The 3017-nt window shown below is 43.4% G+C and overlaps 1 protein-coding gene across 1 annotated transcript; it reads right to left on the minus strand.

Moving 5' to 3' along the window:
- Positions 1-1381: 1381 nt before the first annotated feature.
- On the minus strand, positions 1382-2326 carry LOC101566755 (olfactory receptor 51I2-like). Its single transcript, XM_004642110.1, has one exon. It carries the CDS (start codon positions 2324-2326, stop codon positions 1382-1384), a length of 945 nt encoding a protein of 314 aa, XP_004642167.1.
- Positions 2327-3017: the final 691 nt, after the last annotated feature.

Genomic DNA, 3017 nt, shown 5'->3' on the forward strand with positions numbered 1-3017 from the left:
GCATATACTGAACTTAGTTGTGTGGTTGATAACTAAACTGTCATGTTAGGATATAAAAAGACAGGCAGGTCATGGTGGCACACACCTGTCCTCACAGCACTTGGCAGGCTGAGGCCAAGTATTGCTTCAAGCTTGAGGCCAACCTGGTACACATAATGACGCTCTGTCTCAAAAAAAAAAGAGAGAGACAGAGAGAGAGAGAGAGAGAGAGAGAGAGAGAGAGAGAGAGAATATGAAAAGACATTTTAAAGTAAGAAAAGAATAATCCTATTGTCAATATAACTCAGAGAACCAGTGGTTTATTTTTGTCTTCTATGTTTTCTTTCATTTTGCTCACACTTGCGCATAGAATTACCTCACTTGCCATTCTTCTCTCTATGCGATGGACAAAGGTGGTTTTCTCAGGGTAATGAAGAGGCTTCTCAAGAGTAGAAGGGATGGTAGGATGGCTCCTTCATTGGCTTTCTTATTTGATTTTTCTCTGGAGTACAAAGAAGTATCATTCATGGAGGCCTGCAGCTTAGCTCAGTGGTTTAACTGCCTCTTTGGGCAAACCCAGTCAGGCACAAGGGACCACAGTTCAATCTCCAGCACCACATGCCTTACCAGACCTGTCCTTAAGGCAGCATCAGGGCAAAAAAAAAAAAGTATCTTTCAGCATTGCACAAGCATTTTCTCTTTCGTCCTTGTGCCCGTGATGTCGATTTGAATTGTGTAATTATTATAGAGTGGCATATACTGAACTCAACAGTATGGTTTCTTTTTTTTTTTAACAATATGGTTTCTAATTTCAAAAGTGCATACACATATTCATTTTTAAAATTTACTTGAAAGCAGAAATGTCAAGAGCTTTTTTTTTTTTTAATCTAGTTGGTATAGGGTCTACAGAGACTCACTATATAGGTTAGACTCAGTGATTCTGTTTTCAGCCTCCCAAGCACTGAGATTACAGGCACCCACAACCACGCCCAGTCTCAGTCTTCCTTTCATGTGCCCTGGGGGAAAGGACAGCACAGCACCCCAGAGATCCAATCAAAGCCACTGCTCTGTGCCTGCGCAGGCACTTTATTCCACTGAGCTATCTGGATGGCCACTGTCATGAATATTTTTGGTCAAAAAGGATCTAATTCAAAGCACTCTTTCTTCTTTGCTCTTTTAGAAGTTATTTGTAACAACCTGTGACATGGTTCATTACAATAAATGGAAACTTGATGCTTTAAATTCTGGGTTGTAGGCAGGCTATATTGAGTAACTAATGTCAGACCCTAAAACTTAGATCCATGCATAGAAAAAGATTTAAGCCTTTGAAAGTCTACACTGATTCAATCAAACAGCAATATATTTAAAAGCCTTTAGGATATGAAGCTTTTCAGAATGCTGATCAGAATTTAGCAGTCCAAATCATCTTGTGCAGCCTTCTACGAATCTCTTTAGTCTTGATGGAATAGATAATAGGGTTAAGCATTGGAGGCACGAAGAGGTAAATCAGGGACGTGAACTTGTGCATATACTCAGGGGCATGCTTCCCAAACCGATGGACCATTGACACGCTCACCATGGGCACATAGAAGATGAGGACAGCACAGATATGGGACACACATGTGTTGAGGGACTTAAGTCTTTCCTCCTGGGAGGCAATGGCCAGCACAGAGTGGAGAATGAGGACGTAAGAGAGGAGGATAAGCACAGAATCCACCCCAAAGGCAGAGATGACAATGAAAAGGCCATACATGCTGTTGATGGTGGTGTCTCCACAGGGCAGGCGGATTAAGTCTGGGTGCAGACAGTAGGAATGAGTCAGCACGTTGGCCTTACAGAAGGGCAATCTCCTCAGGAGGAAGGGAAGGGGAAAGACCATGCAGAAGCTTCGGACAACAATGAAAAAGCCCATGTGGGCAACACGGGCATTTGTGAGCACCGAGGAATAGCGCAGTGGGTTACAGATGGCCACATAGCGGTCAAAACTCATGGCCAGCAAGATCCCAGACTCTGTCCATGAGAAAAAGTGGATGAAGAACATCTGGGCCAAGCAGGCATCAAATGAAATCTCTGGAGCATGAAAACACATAGATGCCAGCACAGTGGGCAGTGTAGAAAAGGACACCCCTAGGTCATTGACAGACAAAAATGACAAGAAGTAGTACATCGGTTGGTGCAAGCTCTGCTCCTCCTTGATGATGAAGAGAATGAGGGCATTGCCTAGGATGGAGATAGCATAGAGCAGCAGGAGGAGGGCAGCCAGCCAGTGCTCCAGGCTCTCCATCTCAGGAAAACCCATTAGTGTGACACTGCTTGTACTTGAAATGTTCGTCCCAAAGTTGCTCATGAGGGTCTCTTGCTTTTAGAAAAATGCAGCTGGAGTGAAGTGAGGTGAGACAGTGGAAGAGACAGTCAGTGTCACAGACCAGAAAACACAGGGCTCCTGATATTCCAGTAGCAAAGACTATGGAAAGCTAAGGAATGAGAGACGTCATAGTAGAATTTCTGGTGCCCAGTAATATCCTGATATGACACAGGTTTGCCTCTTTCTCCAGAATATTATCTGATATTTTGAGGGTCATCTTTTTCTTCCAGTGTGATATCCTTCCCAGAGTTTAAGCCTCTCACCAATGATAGAAAACTTTTTTTTTAGAACTGGGGATTGAACTCATACCCTTGCACTTGCCAGGCAAGCACTTATTCTACTGAGCCATTACCCGGGCTCCTAGAAAACTCTTTTCTCCTTTCTTCCCACCAGTTATTAGCCATCACCTTCTTCAATAAGTAAAACATAGTAAGTCTTAGTGAAGTCTCTCTTAGTACCGTCTATGAGCTGATTAAGTCTCTTGAGTGCAAGTGATACCCGTGCTGGGTGCATTCTAAACTATGCCTCATCACTCTCCTGCACTCAAATGTTACTCAGAGCCCTCCTCTTTGGTTTAATTGCTTCAGCCCCTTGCTTACTGATCCTTGTTCTATAACCACACCACTACTGAACTTGTGATTACTCTTGTTTCCTTTCCTACAGACCTCTGTCT

The sequence above is a fragment of the Octodon degus genome, unplaced genomic scaffold (genome assembly GCF_000260255.1).
Source record: "Octodon degus isolate 3935 unplaced genomic scaffold, OctDeg1.0 scaffold00146, whole genome shotgun sequence".
Taxonomy (NCBI): Eukaryota; Metazoa; Chordata; class Mammalia; order Rodentia; family Octodontidae; genus Octodon; species Octodon degus.